The following is a 20972-nucleotide window of genomic DNA, read 5'->3' as shown; positions in this document are numbered from 1 at the left end:
AAAATGGGGATCATAAAACTTATTGACTTCACAGTGGACGTGGGAACACAAGCTTGGGACCGTAATTGTTTATATAGAATGTTGAGACCTTCAGATGAAAGTAACAGAGAAGCACAAAATATTGACATCTGAGTTGGAGAAAAGCTCCAATGAGCTTGAAGTTCACCCGTTCCTGTTCCTAAGAAAGCTGACAACATTTGTGTTGCTCTTAATGGTGGAAAGTAAGTGGTCAAGTACCTGACACCAACATGTTTGCCTCTTCACTCCAAAAACTATTGAAAACCAATGCATCCTGATACTGTTATTTAACATTTCTATTGCCTTACGCACAGATTATTAAAGGTATCAGCATGGCTCTACTCAGCGTGGCCTCACCTAATTGATTTAGATCAGTGATTCTCAACCTATTTACCATTGTGGGCTGCGTATGCGGCCCACATTGTGTTATGTGGACCACATACAGTACTACCTGTATGGCCCTGAGGATATCACATGGGCCACAGCTCTGTGCTGATTGGGCCGCAAGCAGCCTGTGGGCTGCAGATTGAGAACCACTGACTAGGGGCTTGTCTACACTGTCACTTTACAGTGCTGCAAATTTCTCGCTCAGGGGTGTGAAAAAAACACCCCCCGAGCGCTGCAAGTTTCAGTGCTATAAAGTGGCAGTGTAGACAGTGCTGGGAAGTCACGTTAAAGTGCTGCCACGGCAATGCTTTAACATTGCTAGTGAAGACATACCCTTAGATCATTAGGAACCTTACTGAAAGTCAGTGGGACTTAGGCATTGCATTGCTGAGTGGCTCAGTGCCTCCTTTAAAAATCTGGCCATATTAGTGCCTAAAGGCCACAAACAGGAGAGGCCCTATTGTTCAAGGCACTGGATGTACAACACATAATAAATTACAGTGCCTGTCCCAAAAAGCTCAATCTTCCTTCCAACATTTTTTTATACAAAGCACATCATTAACTGCAGGATATTACCATCTCCTTCTTCATCAAGGGGCAGGAATAGCTCAGTGGTTTGAGCACTGGCCTGCTAAAACCAGGATTGTGAATTCAACCCTTGAGGGAGCCACTTAGGGATCTGGGGCAAAATCAGTACTTAGCCCTGCTAGTGAAGACAGGGGGCTGGACTCAATGACCTTTCAGGGTCCCTTCCAGTTCCCTGAGTTAGGAAATAAAAGGTTAGATGATATATCATGACACTGGAATCTCTGCCTAACACACTTAAATTCTCTAAAAGTCATTAATTCTTGCTGGAGTCATTGCACTTTCCTAATGCAGAGATGTAGCAATCGTGCTGATTACATTTTCTGCCTTGGTCAACTGGGAGAAGTCCTCAGACCTCCTGTTCCTCCCCCCATATGGTAAGCTCCTTGCTTGCAACTTTGTACAGGCCTCAGCTATTATTCCAGATAGAACCAGCCCTGCTAATAAATAAAAGAAAATTACACAAAGTCTCTGAAATGCAATAATGTCTACACTTTGGCCCATTACAAACACACAGAGATGAAATTAAATCTTGCAAAGAGTAATTCATCTCTAACTCAATCATTAAAGGATTAAGGGAAAAGCCAGAGCAGTAGTTTACTGTGCTTGCATAAACTGAACCCTCTAGTCGTATCTAGGGGCTGTGGGTTTGAAATCTCAGACCAGCCAGTGTCCATGTGGAATTAGAAATCACTGTCATGTATGAAATGTCTGGCTCTCAATGAAATGATCACTGAGGAGTGGGTTTACAAAGACACTTTCAACCTGCGTAGGAGAAGAGTAGAAAGGGGGCTGGATGCAACCATACAGTTGAGATCAAATTCAATTACAGTTGAGAAAGCTACGTTTGCAGCATTCCCAATGACCTGTTTCAACCAGTGAGCAGACTTTTAGATGAGAGAATTTACTGTCTACAAACAACTGTTCCTAAGAGTGAAGATTGGGTACTACCTGGATCAAATTTTCAAAATGGAAAGTCTGCTTACAAAAATGCAGATGCACCTATGTTCCTACAGATATGTGTGTCCAAATTACCATGATTATCCATGCAAATTGGGTGATTGTGCATACCAGTGACTTTTTAGAAGCCAACTAGCCATTCATACATGCATTCTCCCAATATGCACACACAAATTGTGTAACCACTTGCAAATTGTGTGTACAAAATTTCTGGCACAGACCACAGGCCTCCACTTTTTGATCTTGTATGTCTTTACCATGCACTTTTCCAAAATGGGCTGCAGGGAAAAGCAATTAAATTTAACAGAACCCAGGGTGTCTACATGAAAATATAAGTTTGGAAGCCACAAATTCTCTTACATTTTATTACTTTCCCCTGTGGTTTGCAAGGTAAAGGAGCATAGAAAAAATGCAGCTACTAAGCAAGGATGGCTACTAAGTGAAGGCAGCTTCTAAATAAATAAGCAGGAGGAAGTTAGTGGACATGGGTGAATTTCATCCTGTGGACCAAACCCCAGACTCATGTAAAACTCCCCTTTAATGCCACACCTCCAAAATATAGCTTCCTATGGGGTAGGAAGGCAATAGCTAATCAGCACACAGCATGTAGTACAGGGCGAGGAAATTTTGAGTAAGGTTACAAAATGAATCACTATTTCTACAAAAATGTATCAGCTTTACAGAGAAGAATTCGAAACTGCTTAGAACTCAATTAAGTTACCACAGCTAACAAAGACACAAAGATAAATCTTGGAAGGAAAACAACAAGGAGTCCGGTGGTACCTTAAAAACTAACAGATTTATTTGGGCATAAGATTTTGTGGGTAAAAAACCCCACTTCTTCAGATGCATGGAGTCCAAGAAGTAGGTTTTTACCCATGAAAGCTTATGCCCAAATAAATCTGTTAGTCTTTAAGGTGCCACCGGACTCCTCATTGTTTTTGTGGATACAGACTAACACAGCTACCCATCTGATACTTGGACAGGAAGTTTACACCCAGACACCAAGGTGATGGGCACATTATAAATGAGATAGATTAGCTAGATGAGCTGGACAGACAGATCTAAATGACCTCCAACATACTCATTTTTCTGACAGCCTGGAAAAGACCAGCATTCCCAGGATTAAATGAGTTTAGAAAATTGCATTTCTACTGTAAAATATACAATCCACCTTGATATGTCAGTTTCTTGATGTTAAAGCAAACCAGGTCTCAACCAAGTAGTCCCAGAATGATACATAATACTATAAGAGAAAGGAAACAATATCTAAGCAGCTGATCCACTGAAAGCTTTAAGTTGCTACCTTTTTACTGCAGGATATCAGTGAAGTGATGTGACCTGTACACACTTTGACACACTAATTTTTCTTGAGCTCAACCTCACCAAAATTCTGCACTGTCCATCTCTCATTGCTGTCTTGATAACATATTTTTCTTCATGATATCTAACTATTCTATCTTTGGAGGACTGTCAAACAACTGCTAGTGTGTGGTTTCTTTTTTTCTTTGTTTTTAAAGGGGAAAAAGCCAAACTATATTTGTTGGATATATATATAAAAAATGTACATCAAAAACCAAAGCAACAAGACTGATTCATGCCACAGTTTTCCCAGTCCAGGCTATAAAAATATTACCACACACACACACCCCTTGGCATAGATTTAGCTCCATGTCTAAATTGCAACACCATTTTTTTCAAGCAACGTGTGCAAATGCAGGGCAAGATATAGCATAAGGGAGTTTGCAAGTGTAGGGCCAGATTCTGATCTCACCCACACTGGCACAATGCAGGAATGACTCTGTTGAAGCCAGTGGAGTTACTCTGGTGTCTCACTGAAGGCAATGAGATCAGAATCTGGCCTTTAGTGATAGTTTTCCCATACATAATAACAATCAACCAAACACATTTGTAATCCACTGCAGCTGGTGTTTCCATAATTGATAGATATATAAAAGCCCTTTTTGCTAAAGTTGTACTCTTTTTTTTCTTCTTCTTCTTCTTTGGGGACTTGTAAGAGAGCAGCTACAAAACGCTAGCTTTATAATTTAGATAATTCAGGTCCCTTTAGAATCCCCAGCTTAAAGCAAGTGGTTACGAGTTTTAACAATGCAAAAAATTGAGCTAAAAACAAACGTTTATATTACTTGACATAGCAAAACAGTGAATTAAAAAGTTAAATCAACGTACCATCTGAATGGGTCCTATTGTAGCAACAATTTCAAATGAAATAAGAATGTTATAAAAACTTGCCTATTATACATGTTTGGAAATATCTCTGTGTAACTGTTCTTTAAGTGTTCTGACTATGAGTACTAACAGGTCACTGCACAGGAAATGCAAGAATAGGTTACATTTTAATCAGGGTATATAAAACACTGTCTAGAATGTTACATTGCCTTTGGGGATGTAGTGAGTAGGGGAACATTAACAAAGTCCAGGTCACTCTCCCCATTACATCACTGAAAAAAATATATTAGGTTAAATTATAGATGTCATATATTGGAATTGTAAACCTATTCCCAAATGAGGATGCTGGCTAAAATAAACTTATTTCCTTGGAGAAACTCATAATTGCTCCTCTGGTCCTATGTACCTTCTTTGCACATTTTTAATAGTAAATTTCCACTGAAATTAAGCATTTCTCCCCAATGATAATGAAGGAGGATAAAGACAAAAAGGCAACTTTTAATATACTTCCATGGCAACAACTCCCCACACTCCACCCTCCCCACATGCACTGAGATCACCAGCCAAAGTGTATCAAATGTGAACTTCCTTTTACTTCATAGATTACAAAAAATAAAGGAAGGGGGTTGAGAGACGTTTGTGAATGATTAAGTAACAATGTCCTTAGTGTAAACGAGTGGAAACACAGATGTAGGTATCATAATACTTCCCCACCACCACCACTAGTAAATATTTCCCAAAACAATTTACCCTTGTTTAATCCTATTCTCAAGATGAAAAGATCTCTAATGAACCTGCAGAGACGGCAAAAGGGTTGTGTGTGTTTGCATGTAGTTCAACTGCAGATAACACTCTCAGGGATTTACTTATTTAACCCAAAGAAGTTTGGGGGCTTCACAAACTTGTAAGAACATTTTAGAGGTGTTCAGTTCTGCGTTCACTGACGCCAATGGGATTTTGCTATTGGCTTCTATATAAATAGGATTGATTTTCCAAGCGAAGTTTCCCATCATGCAATAAAAAGAGCATTTCTTTCTCTCTCTCTCTCTTCCCTGCCTCCCCCGAGTAAAACAAAGGACCTTGTTGGTTGCAGGAGCATAACTCCTACTGAAATAAATAGTAGTTTCACACATGCAAATGATGCAGTGATCAGGCCTAAGCAGTTTACAAGCTCTGGCATGAAAACAGAACTCAGACATCCAGCCCCATTTATCTGAACAGCTATCTAGTGGTTGGATCCCTTGGCATTAGTCTTTGTATTCTCTCGCTCAGCCTCTTCTGTGCGACAGCTTCTCAACTGCCAGTATTTCCTGCTCTTTGCTCCTACCCACCTACTGTATATTAGTTAATCACTTCTCCAGGCCCTATTCCAACTATTTCCTCAACTGTGCTACCACCAGCCAGTTGACCAGACAACACTGCTTCTGACATTGATACTGCTCCACCATAGTATAGCTTGCATAAAAAAATAAAATAAAAAACTGCACAGTGTCTGAACTACTCAACATTTAGTTTTCATCTTCATCATTCAATGTGCGGCCCCAGGCCTTACTTACTGCACACCGTTCAAACCCCGGCACAGAATACAGAATTATTAATTTCCTAATTGTCTTTTTCATGGTGCTCAACACTGTAGCATGTGACTGCTTCACAATCACTAGTGCATTAATCTGTACAACACCCCTGCGAAGTGAGGTGGTATTATCACCATTTTACAGATTGGGAACTGAGGGACAGGAAAATTAAAGCCAGAATTCTCAAAGGGTCCACTACTGGGGGGAGGGATAGCTCAGTGGTTTGAGCATTGGCCTGCTAAACCCACAGTTGTGAATTCAATCCTTTAAGGGGACATTTAGGGAATTGGGGTAAAAATCTGTCTGGGGATTGGCCCTGCTTTGAGCAGGGGGTTGGACTACATATGTTGTAGTCAGGGGCGGCTCTAGAAATTACGCTGCCCCAAGCAGCGCGAAGCGCTGCGCCGCCCTTCCCCGGTCCCGCGGCGGGTCCCGTCTTCCCGCGGCTCCGGTTGAGCTCCCGCCGGCATGCCAGCGGCAGGTCCACCGGAGCCCGGGACGAGCGGACCTGCCGCAGTCATGCCTGCGGGAGCTCAACCGGAGCCGCGGGAAGACGGGACCCGCCGCAGTCATGCCTCATCCCGGGAAGACGGGACCCGCCGCAGTCATGCCTCGTCCTCGTCCCGGGCTCCGGTGGACCTGCCGCAGGCATGCCGGCAGGAGCTCAACCGGAGCCAAATGCCGCCCCCCCCGGGAAACGGCCGCCCCAAGCGCCTGCTTGGCGCGCTGGGGTCTAGAGCCGCCCCTGGTTGTAGTCCAACCCTATGATTCTACATAGGGTCCTTTCCAACCCTATGATTCTATGACTTTTCAGTGCCCAACTTGAGAAGGATAGGGCCTAATTTTTCAGCACACTTAGGTTTTTGTAGCACAGCTCCCATTGACTTCAGTTGCAGTTGTAAGTGCTTGGCACATCTACATATCAGGTCCCACATGTTTCAAGCTGGGCACCTAGAAAATAAGGAACACACAGTGACCCCCTGTGGAAAGTTCAGTTTAAGTGACTTGACTATATGGCAGAGGCAGGGATAGAATCCAATTCTTCAGGGTGGCATTCCACCATCTTAACTATCTCTTCTCTTTCTGCTGTCCCCTACCTTATTCACTACACTCCTTGCAACTCTGCAACAAATATGGACAACTCTATTTCACTATCGGGGGTAGTCTTGTTAGTCTGTATCCACAAAAACAACGAGGAGTCCGGTGGCACCTTAAAGACTAACAGATTTATTTAGACATAAGCTTTCGTGGGTAAGAAACCCACTTCTTCAGATGCATGGCTGCTTCAGATGCTCTAAGCACTGTTCCTCCAGTGCACTATATGAAACAGGGATACAGTAACTCCTCGCTTAATGTTGTAGTTATGTTCCTGAAAAATGTGACTTTAAGCGAAACAATGTTAAGCAAATCCAATTTCCTCATAAAAAATTAATATAAATGGCAGGGGTTAGGTTCCAGGGAAATTTTTTTTACCAGACAAAAAACTATATATTATATAGATATACACACAGTATACGTTTTTAAAACACAATTTAATACCGTTCGCAGCTTTGATGATTGTGAAGCTTTGTTGAGGTGGTGAAGTTAGAGGGTGGAAGAGGGAGGGATATTTCCCAGGAAATGCCTTCTTGCTAAATGATGAACTAGCACTTGGCTGAGCCCTCAAGGGTTAACACATTGTTGTTAATGCAGCCTCTCACACAAGGCAATACGAACATGAGGGAGGGGAGACAGCATAGCAGACAGAGACAGACACACACCTTGTGTGTGGGAGAGAGAGAGAGATGCACACTGCCCCTTTAAGTAAGCTGACCCACTCTTAAATGCATTGTCTTTTTAAGTGGATTAGGAAGTGCTGCCCCAAGCTCTCGCTGTCTCTCTCAGTCAGGTGTCCCCTCCCTGCTCTATATGGAGAAGGGGTAAGCGGGGTGCAGGAGTGGAGGGAGGGGGACACCCTGACATTAGTCCCCCCCTCCTCCCCTGCACAGCAAGCAGGAGTCTCTGGGAGCAGCTCCAAGGCAGAGGGCAGTGGGGGGAGGGACAGCTGAACTGCCGGCAGTTGCTAGCCAGCTGGGTGGCTGCAGCACAGGGAACTTAGGGGAGCAGGGAGCTGATGGGGGGGCTGCCGGTCCACCCTGGTTCCAAGCCCCCACCAGCTAGCTCCAACGGGCTGCTCTTCCTGCAAGCAGTGAACAAAGCAGGCGGCTGCCAAATGACATTAGAAGAGGCATTGCGCAACTTTAAACGAGCATGTTCTCTAATTGATTAACAGCGAAACGACCTTAACCGGGACGACTTTAAGTGAGGAGTTACTGTACTTTTAGGTTTCATAAAAAGCAAACTGAAGAAAACATCATGTGGAACTATACTGATCCCTGCACAGAGCTTCAGCAGGGTAGGAACCTTTAGATCCACAGCACAGATTGCTACCATTTGAGTTAATGGAGTAACTGGTAGAAGAAGTAGACCGTTAACCTCTATGTGAACCAAACACTAGAGGGAGATGTGGCACATACTTTGCCAATGGGTTTTGCAAATATTTTCTGACAGGTTATCCTGTTCCTGTTCTCCCCACCCCCCCAAATCTATTCCTTTTCACTTTTTCCTATTTCCCCACCTGAGCCTTCCCATCTCCTCATTCTATTGTTCACTCTTCTGCATTCCAGTGAGGCTATTTCCTCCTTAACCTTGTTGCCTGGGCACCTGCAGGATGAATACTGGAAGCACAAGACAAACAGTGTCCTTGCTCTCTGCCCAGCACCTCAGCTGCCCCCATCGGCAGGGAGACGTAATTGCAGGATATGTCTTGCTCAGCCCTGTCTGGAGCTTAGTGAGCGCTGTGTGGGTGAAATATGCACAGTGTGATTGTCATGGGAACTGTGTAAGGATGGAACATGCTCAGTGAAGATGGAATAGTCGGAGGATTTTGTTGCCAGATTCTAACAAATCTCCACTGAGCATGTGCAAATGGCCATTTTTAGAGGCTTATAATTTGGCCAAATTTGGGTGGATGGTCATGGGGACATCAAAAGGTACCTCCCTGAATCTAGTGTAACCCCCTGCCAAATTTCAAGTTTCTGCTGCAGAGCACGGTGGTGCTAAAATTTTGCAACAAAATGACCGTCTGTATTTTTGTACATTGGCAAAACAACATATTTTTCCCCAACTTCATTTTCAGACATGGCTGAGCAACCGAAACAGGGTCTTACAAAGGAAAGTATTGGGCAACCTTAATTATAGGCGTCACTGCTAGCTCTGCCTCTAATATACGCATCACTTCCAGCTCCGCCTATAATAATCATCCTGATATCCAGACAACTCACAGGGCCCTCAGGCCTCTATTGTTTTGCTGCTGTACCCAGTACACCCTTTTTCCTTGTAATGTCATTACACAGCCCAACTTCTACAATTTCAATGGCTGCCTAAGGAGGTAAAACAACTGTCAATCACACAATACTCTTTTCTCTACTTAAATGGCCTGAAAGAGATACCACAATAAATGGAAGTACATCCACAAATTGTTCTTTTTTAACCTACAATATTTTAGTGTATTTAAAATTTCTCAAGGTGTATTTTTGCCATGCTTGAGAGATAGGCCTGAGCTACAAAATTCACATCTGAGTCCCTGATTCAGCCATTAGGACTCTGCATGGGCTTAAAGCCAGGCACAAACTTAAGCATCTTGATGAACTGGGACCTGAGTTTGACTCCAGATTTCAAACCATCCCAGAGTTTGGGCTGTTCAGATTTGGGGTTCCTGATCGATACTGAGATTGTCTTTAAGGATAGAATTAGCTTCTAGTCTGGATTTAAAACACAGCTCCTTCCTTCCACACAAAACTCAGGGTCAAGGACTTGCATTCAGGAATCCTGTTCAAGCCTATCTCCAGTTATAATGTAAGTTTATTGGAAATAGTGAATATAAGAGTTCACTGTGTTAGATGACGTTTTGTTACCTTTTGACAAGAGAAAATACTTAATACCAATGTTTTTTTTCTCTGCTCTGAATATTTGTTTAAGTGTCACAAATAATTAAATGCTTATGAGTAAGAGACATCTGTAGACATTTTGACAATACATATTAAGAGGTGCTTTAAGGGGAAATCTGCACAGTTCAGCTTGTATTTGTTGTACAATAACGATAATGTATCTTGATTACATTTGTTCCAGATTTTCATGAGCAAAGGGAGGCATTCTGCAAATGATCTGTAAGGAACAGAATGACAGTGTCTGACATGCCCTGACATGCCAAGAAATGCATGAACACAGATGTTTGATGAGAAAGGCTATAGGGCTATTGCTTGTGGGTGGGGCACCAGGAACCACTCCCTTCAGCCGAAAGGAGAATGGACATCAGAGTAGTTAACAATTATAATAACAATAAATAATCATGAATTACTTCTAAGGGGCTCGTATGCAAGGAGGTCAAAGCACTGAAAAAATATGAATATCAATAATCAGAGACAAGATCCAGTTAGCCAATACTATGCCCAAACTGGCATACACAGTCTAACAACCTACCACTCAGCAACAAAGAGACAAACATTTAGCTTCACCTGAAAAGGTCCCCCTGGAGAACTTTGATAAAGAGAAGAGCATTCCAAATCCCTGAAGCCTCAGTGAAGAAGGCCCTGCATGGTGATCTCAGATGGAATGAACAGCCCAGCTGATCTGAGGTGCTGTGAGAATAGACAGGATAGCAGGGGTCTCTCAGGTATGGTATATTGGCCGTATATTACCTAAGATTTACTCCGAGATCTTGTCAATACAATACCTGTAACTACCATTCCCAAGAGGCCAGATAATGGGAAAATAAAGGCCAACAACCCTTAATGCACCCATAAGCGATTACCTGCCTTCATATTTCTCCTACAGCCAATACATATATTTTCACTCTAGAGAAATAACACTGCCCTCGACTCCTACTGGTGCCAATGGGATCTGTGAGGAAAGATCGAATAGGAACTGCTGGGTTCTCACTGCTTTTGAAAAATCAGGCCTCTTATTTAGATGCCTAAATAAGGATTCATAAGCCTAACTTTAGGAACCCATTTTTGGAAATTCTAGCCTCAGCATTTACTGCAATGAATTTCAAATTACCTCCAGGCCAGTGTCTGAAGGGTAATGTGAATATTCTGTTACAGCTTATACTGGGTGTTACTCTCTCTCTCAGGACACCTGTGTATCATGTATTTTCAGATCCCTGGTCTGAACAAGCTGCATTTAGCACAGGACAAAGGGGGCAGGTAACTACGCCACCTTGCAACCGCTCTGATCCTGGGATTTATTTGGGATAAAAATGGGTTTGAGAGTAACTTAGAGAAGCCTACAGGCTCCTTTAAATTATGCTGCCTAGAACAGTCTCTGAGGAGACTCACTGGCTAGAGAGTGACAGAAGATATCCTGCTCTGGTCATGTTCCCTCCCTTCCTCAACTATGCCCCAGACTCACCCAGGAATGCCCCCTATCACTGGAGGTTGTGGGGAATAAGTGGCAAAGAGCTGGCTACCCTGGCTTTATGCTTCCTGGAAATTCCCCTTCAATGGAGGAATCCCCAGACACCCAGCCAGGAGAGTTCCCCATCCTCTCACCAACCAAGTGCTACAAAAGGGATGGAACTAAGGCCCAGGAGCTGGCCCACAGCCTCCACCTTTACTTTCTCTGGTGGGAGCTTGTTATGGACAATAGTATAGAGCTGGGAATTAAAAACCAAGGTTCCTGGTATCTATTCTATCTCTGCTGCTGCCTGGCAATGCGACCTTGAGCACGGCAGCTTAAATTTGCTCATCTATAAAATGGGGATAAGACCAATCTACCTCATTTAGTTTGTTCTGAGCAGTAAATGACATTGGTAAAATATTTTGAAATGCAAAGACATGAGCGATCTAAGTGCAAAGCGATCTAAGTGCTCCATTGCTTCTTCCTATTGAAGCTTGCAATTCCCATGCATATCAGTGGGAGCTGCGCAGCTAAATCAAAAACACTAATGCTACTACAGATCAATATAATTGCTTAATTTCCTCTTCTTTTCTCATGTGAATGTGTTGCTACTTGTACTGCAGTTATGAATGTTTTGACACAGATGAAAAATGTATTTTTTAAAAATTATGTTTTTGCAGGCCAACATTTTAGCTAAATGAAATCAACGCAAGGAGCATTTCCCCAAAAGGTGTCTATACAGGGTTTTTTTCCTTTGGTACTAAATTTTAAATCATGTGAAGATCCAGCCCTTTTCTATGCAGTCTACTTACCCTGTAAGGTGCAGATGAGATGATCTAACATGCACATCTAGAATTGCAGGTCTGATTAATTGTGATGGTGATTTAAAACAAGCCTAATGTAGTTTACACTGAATTATTTACATCCCATGCAACCCACTCATAGTAAAGTATTTTCTTTCCCCCAACAGAACAACTTCACTCTGAGCAGAGGGTCAGTGATATAAATGGGATTGCAGCCTGCACATTCTGATGCACTGAAACAAGCCCAGACTTTCATTCTTGTCCACTATAAATGGAGTCTCACTAAGGCTCCAGTTTGTTATCAGTGGATTCCAATGAATATAATTATTTTCATTAAAAACAAGCATTGCATACTGCTTCTTTTTCAACAGAAACTGTGCACCGATCCCACATGAACAAACCAAACACTGCTGTCGGAAAGAGGCTTTGGGAATATTAAACAGCATTTTTAAAATTTATTAAAGCAATATTGTATGAGATTTTCCATGAGTTAAAATCTACGGGTTTTAATTTTGTATTAACAGAGAACAGAAAGATTTAAAAAAACAACCAAACCCTCCTCCGATTATACTAGACTGGAATACAAGGCCTAGTGGGAAATGGGGCCTTTTCTCTTTTTACATACATAAAACCAAGCACAACAGGCTTTCCAATTAAATGAGTCTTTTGAGAGAGATGCAGGAAGAGCCAGAAAGCTCCTTAAAACCTTATTGCTCCTCATATTTGCCAAGTGGGGATGTATATTAAAAATTATCTGTTCTTTCCAGTACAGTGCTTCTACCTGTAAAATGTTTTTGGTCTAATTTGATCTAATTTCAAGAGTTAGTTGAGATAGGGTTTTTGTTTTGTTTTTTCTCCATATGTTCAGCAGCTTTGCTTTTTCTAAAAGCTTCGCTTACCATCGTCCCTTTTGCATCATAAGTAACTTTAATGAGATACAGTATCATTAGATAACAGAGGGGAAAATATAGAGAAAAGAATGAGATAGAGATATAATAGATACAATGAACAGAGATGAAAGAAAGAAGACAGCATCTCATTTACATGAATACAATAAAAATACAGCATGAATGTTGCAAGTTTTACCTAAGATTTTTATTTGAAGTAAAGTTGAGCGCTATTGTGTCCTTATGTCTATAGAGAACATCTATTGGCTAGTAACTTTTTGGATGTAATTGCCACTAGCAGCAATCTCCATAAAACTACAATGGAAAGCCACGGCTCAAGAACAGATTGTCTGATCCTTCAGGACTAGACTCTGCTTTTGGTTACACCAGTGTAAATCCAGAGTAACTAAGTCACCTGTCTACATGGTGAGCTGGTGCGCAGCAAGCCAGGGTATGAATCTACAGTGCAACAGTTTGCCGACCACTAATCTGCTGTGTAGACATGGCCTAGCTCTAGTGAAGTAACTTTACTCCATCTCTATTCCTATAGACATACAGAGACAGTTCAAAGTAGGAGTCAGTTAGAAGCAATGTTGCCAACAACACAAAGTGTTCAAAAATCATAAATCTGGCCTTCAAAATACACAAGACTGGCTTAAAAAGCACAAGATTTTAAAAATAATAAATTTGAGTGGTTTCTTTTTTTCTTTTGGTATTGGAGCCTTTTGATATCATGTTTTCAAGCTTCTCTCCACAACCATTAAAGCTAAAAACTTATTTGTTTTTCTTTTTAAATAAACACTGAGATGCTCATGTAATCAGCTGAATCCAGAAGCTGAGGATTGAAAAAAACAACCATATGTTATGAGACTACTATACTGTAGAAGTTTACTACTGTGATTAAAATAAATTGGCTTGAATGGTTTAAAAATGCCACAACTCTTGCAATTACACGCTCACATCGGTAAGAATTTTGCATCCACATTTCAGCTAAATGCCCATCTCTCTTTTTTCTGTGTGTGTGTGTGCGCGCGCGCGCGTGGGTTGGTGGGTGTCTGCCTGTCATACACGTATGCATATGTACATCTTCCAAGAGGATCTATTTCCTATAAACATAGCATGGTTCCATTTTGCTGTGGAATTTTACCAGTAACTATGATCATTGCATACCTCACATTAAAAACAACCTAGAGTCTGTTCCTGTCATTTTGTAGCTATTGTTGTGACTTATTTTTTTCCTAGTTCATGAGTTGCGGGCGTGTGGGGTGGAGGGAAGACAAATAATTTCTTCTTGTGAAACAAAGAACCTCTTCATTTGTCTAAATTAAACATTTAATGAAGCACTAAGATTCTAAGACCAGTTTTCCAACTTCTTTTCTTTCCTCCTGAAAAACCTCGCAAGGCAACGAATAAAAAAAAAAATCAGCAATAGTTAAAAACGGGATGTGTAAATCTAATGGAAAACAGTGTGCTTTTATGATGCATTTCCCCTTGAAATCTTGAAAATACACTGCTCCCTGTCTGTTCTTGGAAACCAAGGTATTTCTGAATTGCAAAAGACGTTATTATAATGTGGTCAGAAATGACAAGGAGCCAAGATCCAATAGCCTCAAGTCATGGTCACCTTAATGAGAAAGAACTGATGTTAATGTCTAAACTTGAATGGAACTTTTAGGCCCTGATTTGCAAAACATTTTACATACTATTTCTATGAGTCTCTCTACTGGAATTGAGACAGCAGATTGCAACATTATAAAAGCCTGTTTAAAGGCCCAAGCAGTACCTGGTACCAGAAAAATAATATTCAATAATAAATGCAAAACAATCAAAAAATGTTAAAAAAGTGAAGGTAGGAACATAAATAAAATGCAATGATTATACCAACTTTAGAAAACAAGGATGTAGAACTATCAGTACATAAATGCATAATCTGAACTTTCCCTCGATTCCAAGGGTAAATTCTGCTTAAAGGCTATTGGCAGAATATGGCCCATAATTTGGACACCAACCCCCTCTCTTTTTAACTATGTTGTTTTATTTTGCAGCTAAACAGCCCAATTTTACAGTCTATATAGAAGCAGAACTCCCAGTGAAGCAAAATCACTAGTGAGTACTGCAGGACTGGGCCCACAGTCATGCAAATTATTGTAATTAAACAGGTAATGAAAAATCACTGCTGTTGCACGAATGAAATGTAAGGCTTCAACTGTGAGAGTAATGTGTTTCCAATTGACTCCAATATCTGATTCTGAGACAGATGAAAATGTCTCTCTGCTTGTGTGAGCACACTCTGGAGGTAAAACTTTACAAACATCTTTAATTTTGGAAAGAGCAAAGGGAAAACAAAGGGCTATTTTAATAAAAAAGGCTGGCGGATCCCTTTTTCTAAAGGCGTTTGGTTGAACGTGGCACTCGCATGTCTCAATATCTGCAGTACAATCTGATAGCTATTAAATAGAGAGTATTTATTTGCATCATTTTACTTTGGCTTTACTAATAATACATCATCCATTAGAACAACCAGGCCTCATTCTGCCACTCCCCCCTGCTCCCAACTGGCCGACGTGATTTTTTTTTTTTTTTTTTTTTTACATTTGAGCTCTTAAGGTCTGTACAATAGCTTAACACAATAGGTGTTTAGCATCTGGTTCCAACTGTAATTGATAGAGTATGGTTCCCTTCCCTTTGCTGCTGCTGCTAAGTTGGGCGCTGCAGCCACAGCAACTGACAGCATTGAGGGGTGGGGGTGGGAGGAAAGAGTCTGCACTTGCTCTTTGGTGTGTTGTGCTCTTTGGATGTGAAGTAAAGCTGGGGGAGGGGAGAATCACAGCAACTCTATGGTGGTGAGCTGGCACCCAAGGGACTTGGACGATGGAAGCAGTTATTTGAGACTGGTGCTGCTAATGGGAAACTGAGTCAGAAGGGAAAAGCAATGGGAGGAAGTGGCAAAATCCTGCTGGTTTTAACTATATGGCCTTGAGATTACAGGGCATGGAAGAGTAGAACCAGTTAGGCAAAATAATTTTGTTTTAAATAAATATTTTTGTAAAAAGTATTTTAAAAGCCTAGATCCCAATTACTGATGGAATTGTCTTTTAGATTACAAGGGCAGTGTCTGAACTCCTTGTCAGTTCTAATCTTTCTCTGGGGTCAATGAATTGTGTCCTGATATGGCAGATTAAAAATGAAATCAATGAACAACTGAAACAAATGAACTTTTGAGTCAGACTCATAGACTCATGGACTTTAAGGCCAGAAGGGACCATCGTGATCATCTAGCACACTGCAGGCCAAAGAACCTCGCTCACCGACTCCTGTCCCTTTCAGTCCTGGGTTTTAACGTGGAGTGTGGGGATGTGAGGGAAGGAATCACTTAGCAGCTCAATTCCAAAACAGAGTTCAGACGGCGGCTAATTTGGTGGCTGGGTAGCTGAGGAAATACATATTCTGGAAATCATTTAATTAATCAGAATGGTGAAGCCTCCTCTTGTTTGTGAGCATCTTTGCTTTTTTGTCATCTGTCAGTGTCATAATGTGCAGAGTAACTGAAGGGCTCCTTCCGAGGCATGAGATATTTAGAGGTTTTTGATGTGCACTTGCTTTTCTGGAAGATGTTAAAACAAAGCGACTCTGCCATTCCCACAGTTCCATTCAGTCCCATTTGCTTGGAACCTGCTTCTATTAGCTGCTTAATAAAGGATAAATGTAACATTAAAAATAAAACAACCCTGCTGGGTTACATGTACATATTTCTTGAGAATCCGATCTAACATGTTATCTAGTTTAACCCACTGAAGAGTGCAGGGTTTCCCCTGCTGAATACATTTCTATTTAAATAACTTGTTCTATTAAGGTGCAAATTGCAACTTTTAAGTAATGATTGCTAACAGTCTTATGTTTATTGCCACACAAGGACTTTCACGAAAACAAAATCTGCATTATTCATTTCCAGCTTTGATAAACAAAATAAATGTGGCTGGGAGCTGTTTCTGCTGTACTTTTCAGGAGCTTTGGTTCTCAGATAGCCTATCAGAGCCAACAGAAAGAGAATAAAAGAAAGAATTACAAAATTTCAGCACAAAAAGATGGTAGTCCAAATTCTTCTTCACTAGCACTAAGCAGCGAACTAGAAATTCATGATCACAAAATAAAATATGCACATGTAAAGAAGCTGCAGGGGGAAAGCAGAGTATAATCCAGTGAAATTGTGTTTGAAAGCTATTTTGTATCCATAGAAATAAAAACAGCATCAAAATGGTAGTTCTAGTTTGCTCCCAGCCTTTTACCCCTCTGTTGTCTACTGTCATTGGTGCAGAATCACTACCCAGGTTCTGCTCCAGAGGTGGCTGCATTTCAGTGATGGGTGAAGTACATTCAAGGCCTGATTCTTCTCTTACTCATGAGAGTTCTACACCATTGCAACTCCATTCACGTCAGTAGAGTTATTAATGATTTACAGTGGTGTGAGAGGAGAATTGGGCCCATTATCTGTAACGCCTTTTGGGATCTACTGGGATAAAAAGTACAAAGCAAACATAATATATAATTGTAAATAAAAATATGACATAATATTGGATAGTGGTATAAAGAAATGTAAACATCTGCTTTAAGAGAGATCCAACTCATAGTGAAAAAGAATGATGCTTTTGAAAAAAGAGTCAGCTATTGAAAGATCATAGTTCCTTTGTTGACGTGAAATAAAGTATTTTTAAAACCATAAATTGAGACCAAAAAGACCTAATAATCAAACATAAATAGTATCCCATTTATCTAATTACAATAACTTGTTTCATTACAACACTGTAATATATTTCTTAGGAACACAGGGTTCAAAATTAATAATAGAAAAGGACAAAACTGCCATGTATATTTCTCTAGATAGATTTTCATCTAGCAGCAGGACTTCACTTCTGATTCACTTGCTTGTTCTCTCTAACCTTTACATTATTCATTAATCAAACTAGAAACCTGCTTTCAAAGTCAGTGCATGGTAGTAATTATTTACAGTTGTGCATAGTATTTAATTTTAAGCAATGACAAAAGCAGACATGTCCAGAATCATAAGGCTTATCATTTTTCTTCCCTGGGAGGTTAACTATCTAAAGAAGCTAGAAGTTGCAAACTTTTCTTCAACATCTCTACCACCACCCAGACAAAATAAGTGCAGCCAATGCCCTTGAACTTGTGGAAGATACAAAAAATAAAATGTGAAAATTAAAAAATATACATTGTTTTAAATCCTTCAAATCAGAGACGTAAAAAAGGAACATTGGCATCTGCCTTGATGAGCGATTCGTTTTCTGTTGCACATCCTGTCTAGTGTCACTTTGTTTGTTTTACCAGACGAAACAGAACCTCAATACTAGTCATGAAAATGAAAGTTAGTTTTGAGAACTATATACAACAGGCAAGTGTGCTCTTCGAAATCACACACACACACGCGTTCAAAGCAGGAGAACTATTGTAAGTATAAAAACCTGCCATGTTGGGTGCAACTGTATTATCGTTAAATGTCCAGTATTTTGCACATCTGAAACAACATTGATCTGAGGACAAATATAATCAAAGAAGTGCAGCTCTGAGAACCAGTGCACTTTTTGCAATAAAATTACTGAATGAGACATGCCCTAGTTATTATGGTAATTAAAATTACTGCCTAGTTATTAAGAGCCTTTACAAGAATAATAATAAACAAAATAATAATAATAGTAATGAAGTTATTTTCAGGGTAACAGCATATCTTGCTGGGTCTCCACCAGGGAAATCTTGGTAGACAACATGGACATTGTCTATAATGATTTACTTACTCTAAAGTGTCTGTTTCCATAAACCAACAAAGCTACCTCTCCCCAACATGCTTGTACTGTACACGTACTCTGACCTGAAATTCTACTTTGAACACAAAATGAAATGAAGACTCACAACACTAACAAAAGAAAAAGGAAACAATTCTAACATTGAGATCATCAGCGGATGTGTGTGTGTGGAGGGAGGGGGGGTGATGGGAGGAAGCTATCCTACAAGTTAAAAATGTAATGCCTCATCCAGTGCTAGACGCTTTCTTTGTGAATAAAAACAATAATAATGAATGGGCACAGAGCTCTTTTTAATAGATATGTTCCTGTATTGACTACCTTTTTATAGTTAAAGGGGACTTCTCCTTGTCAAGTAAATATACTGACCTTCTGCTTAGGTGCATGGGTATGCCCAGAAGACTTTGCCTAAATACTAGTGTCCTAAATCGGTGTAAATGAATCAGAAGGTAAGATCTGTGATGAGTTTATACAAGTTTCCTATGTCCCAGGACTCCAAAATTAATATATACCTTTAAATAAGCCCCAAATGCTACTTTTCAAAGTTTATTCAAGTATGTCACTATACTTGCCCATACATTTTGTCTTTAGATATAATAATATACTAAGTCTAAGGGTATTCAAAGTGTGGGTGTGTGGAGGGGAGAATTAGCTGACGATCCCTAACTCATTAACAAAACAAAACAAAACTTAGCTTTCCTTTAAAGCACTAATCCAGCTAAAGACGGGACATACACACAGAGAAACGTTAAAAATCAAACAAGATAATAATTGTGCATTTCTGGCTAAGAGAATCTAGAGGGCAAGACTTACGTCACTGGCACTTGGGTTACCATGGTGAGTGATTTATTGATATGTATCAAGAATGAATAGATCAAAGGCAGCAAGATGACAGGTGATCAATCAAATGTCAAATCAAAGCTGGCAATCAACTGGAAAGCTGATTTTTCAGTGGGTGGGTCTGGCAGAAGAAAAATGAACTTCCATATTGCACTTCCCAGAAACAAAGCCCCAGAACACAATTTAAATAATATAAAGCAATTAAGCAGCCTAAAAGAAAACTCTTTGAAGCGATTTACCGTACAGGCCCATTGGTCTGTTTCTTTTTCCTGGCTTGAAAAATAAAAAAAACCCAACAACAAATCTCTCCACAAATAACAAAAAAACAAAACACTTCCAAAGTTGCAAACTATTTTCCTCTTTACAAAATATTTGCAAACCCCACTTGGCATTTGCGAATGTGTAACCTCGGGGGCAACACAAAAGAGGAATTTGATTTGAAAATGTGGATTGTCTTCTAGCAGTCAGAATGTTTAATTTTATTTCCTGTTGCAGTTTTCACCACCGATGATCAAAGGCTGAACTTCACCATCGGGTTCATCAACAGAGACAGTCCCTGTACTATTTCAGGCGCGCGCGCACACACACACACACACACACATACACACACACAAGTCCGGAATTGCACCAGAACCACGGCGAAAGACAATATTTTAAAAATACCGAACCACTTTATGGAACGTGCTTTTAAAAACAAAACTACCATCCAAAAAAAAAAAAAAGGGCGAATAAGGAAGCAATGCAAGAACCATCAAAGGAGGGGGCGAGCGGGGAGGAGGCAGAAGGGAAATCGAGTGGAAGAAAGTTGGGGTGGGGGGAAGTTTAACAAGGAAAGGTTTACAGCTAAAGAACACGAGTTGGAGTGGAGAAGAGAGAAAAAGAAGAGGGTTCAATAGACACAGGCGGGTGGAGGGGAACCTCACACGGATCGTCAATTTCAGAGTAAAGATCTTCCTGGCAATAAGGAAAGAAACTGATTCAATATTGTTAGAGTTACGAAGCAGGGAAAGGGGGGGGGGCAGATCCAGCTCAGAAAATCAGGGGAGACCCTAAAGGATAATAATGAAAAAAGAGGAGGTTAGGATTCAAAGAAGTGAAGAGACACAGAGGCTGTGTAAGTGGATGGCTTCTCCTTACCTGCAGCCCGCTTGGGTGCCTGCTGTTTCCTCCTTGGCATCGCTCTACTTTCTCCAATCTCACTTCTGTCCCCAGATCCAAGAACCCTGGGAAGCTCGTGTGTCTTGTTTCTCTGGCTTTCTCTGGCTCTCTCTCAGCTGGTTCCCCCAACACCCCCTCCAGCCAAGCCTCCCACCCCCCTTCTTTGCACTTAACTGATAGGAACCCGTTTGGTTTTTATTTTATTTTACAGAGATCTAGGTTGTTATTATTTAACTGTTGCAACACTTGCTTTGCTTTGAGTCAAACATCCAAGATCAGGAGCAAATGAAAGGAACCCACAGTGCCAGAAAATAGTAA

The 20972-nt window shown here is 40.7% G+C and overlaps 1 protein-coding gene across 1 annotated transcript in view; it reads right to left on the bottom strand.

Annotated features, from left to right (window-relative positions):
• The window catches only part of TSHZ2 (teashirt zinc finger homeobox 2), a 259899-nt gene extending 239145 nt beyond the window's left edge, over window positions 1–20754 (bottom strand). The window contains exon 1 of the mRNA XM_039499509.1: window positions 20634–20754. Within this exon, the coding sequence (XP_039355443.1) occupies window positions 20634–20673 (40 nt within the window). The 5' untranslated portion in view covers window positions 20674–20754. The remainder of the gene's footprint in view (window positions 1–20633) is intronic.
• Window positions 20755–20972: the final 218 nt, after the last annotated feature.

The sequence above is a fragment of the Mauremys reevesii genome, linkage group 13 (genome assembly GCF_016161935.1).
Source record: "Mauremys reevesii isolate NIE-2019 linkage group 13, ASM1616193v1, whole genome shotgun sequence".
Taxonomy (NCBI): Eukaryota; Metazoa; Chordata; order Testudines; family Geoemydidae; genus Mauremys; species Mauremys reevesii.
This window is presented reverse-complemented; position numbering and strand designations above follow the sequence as displayed.